Below are 689 nucleotides of genomic sequence, written 5' to 3'. Positions count from 1 at the left end.
CTTTAGAACAGAGAGAATTTTCCCAGAGCTAGTGAAGCAACTGGCTAGAGAGAAGAAGGCAGAAAGTTATAAAAATGGAGTTAAATGATGAGTGTATATCTTGTACACTGGAGATATATTCAATGGAATCAAATAAGCTTTGGCTTCTCTGTGTGTAAAAGTTCCTTCTTGTGAATAGTGTCATCTAATTTCTTTCAGATTTCCGGAGACTCCAGAAAGATGTCTTACCAGCAACAGCAGTGCAAGCAACCCTGTCAGCCACCTCCTGTGGCATGCCCACCTAAGTGCCCAGAGCCATGCCCACCTCCAAAGTGCCCAGAGCCATGTCCACCTCCAAAGTGCCCAGAGCCATGTCCACCCCCTAAATATCCACCTCAGCCATGCCAGCAGAAATGCCCTCCTACACAGATATACCAACCCTGCCAGCAGAAGTGCCCACCTAAGAACAAGTGACAGCTTCAGGATTCATCAGGATCATGAAAGGATAAGGACAATTGGCTCAGACTCCTTCCACAACTCCACCTTCATCTTCTCTTCAAAGCCAATCATGGACACAGCTTCTCTATCCATTAGTCCATGATATGCCTGTGATGATTCCCAGCAACTGAACGTTTTTTTCCCCACGTTGTTATACAGCCACTCTCCAGGAGGTAACTGAGAAAGGGCAGTCCTCAGCTGTGCCAGGATCC

At 46.7% G+C, this 689-nt stretch overlaps 1 protein-coding gene across 1 annotated transcript; it reads left to right on the top strand.

Moving 5' to 3' along the window:
• Nucleotides 1-219: 219 nt before the first annotated feature.
• Nucleotides 220-453, top strand: LOC126073641 (small proline-rich protein 2E-like). Its single transcript, XM_049880525.1, has one exon. It carries the CDS (start codon nucleotides 220-222, stop codon nucleotides 451-453), a length of 234 nt encoding a protein of 77 aa, XP_049736482.1.
• Nucleotides 454-689: the final 236 nt, after the last annotated feature.

This window comes from Elephas maximus, chromosome 3, assembly GCF_024166365.1.
Source record: "Elephas maximus indicus isolate mEleMax1 chromosome 3, mEleMax1 primary haplotype, whole genome shotgun sequence".
NCBI lineage: Eukaryota > Metazoa > Chordata > Mammalia > Proboscidea > Elephantidae > Elephas > Elephas maximus.
The sequence above is the reverse complement of the archived record's forward strand: the minus strand, read 5'-3'. Positions and strand labels throughout refer to the sequence as shown.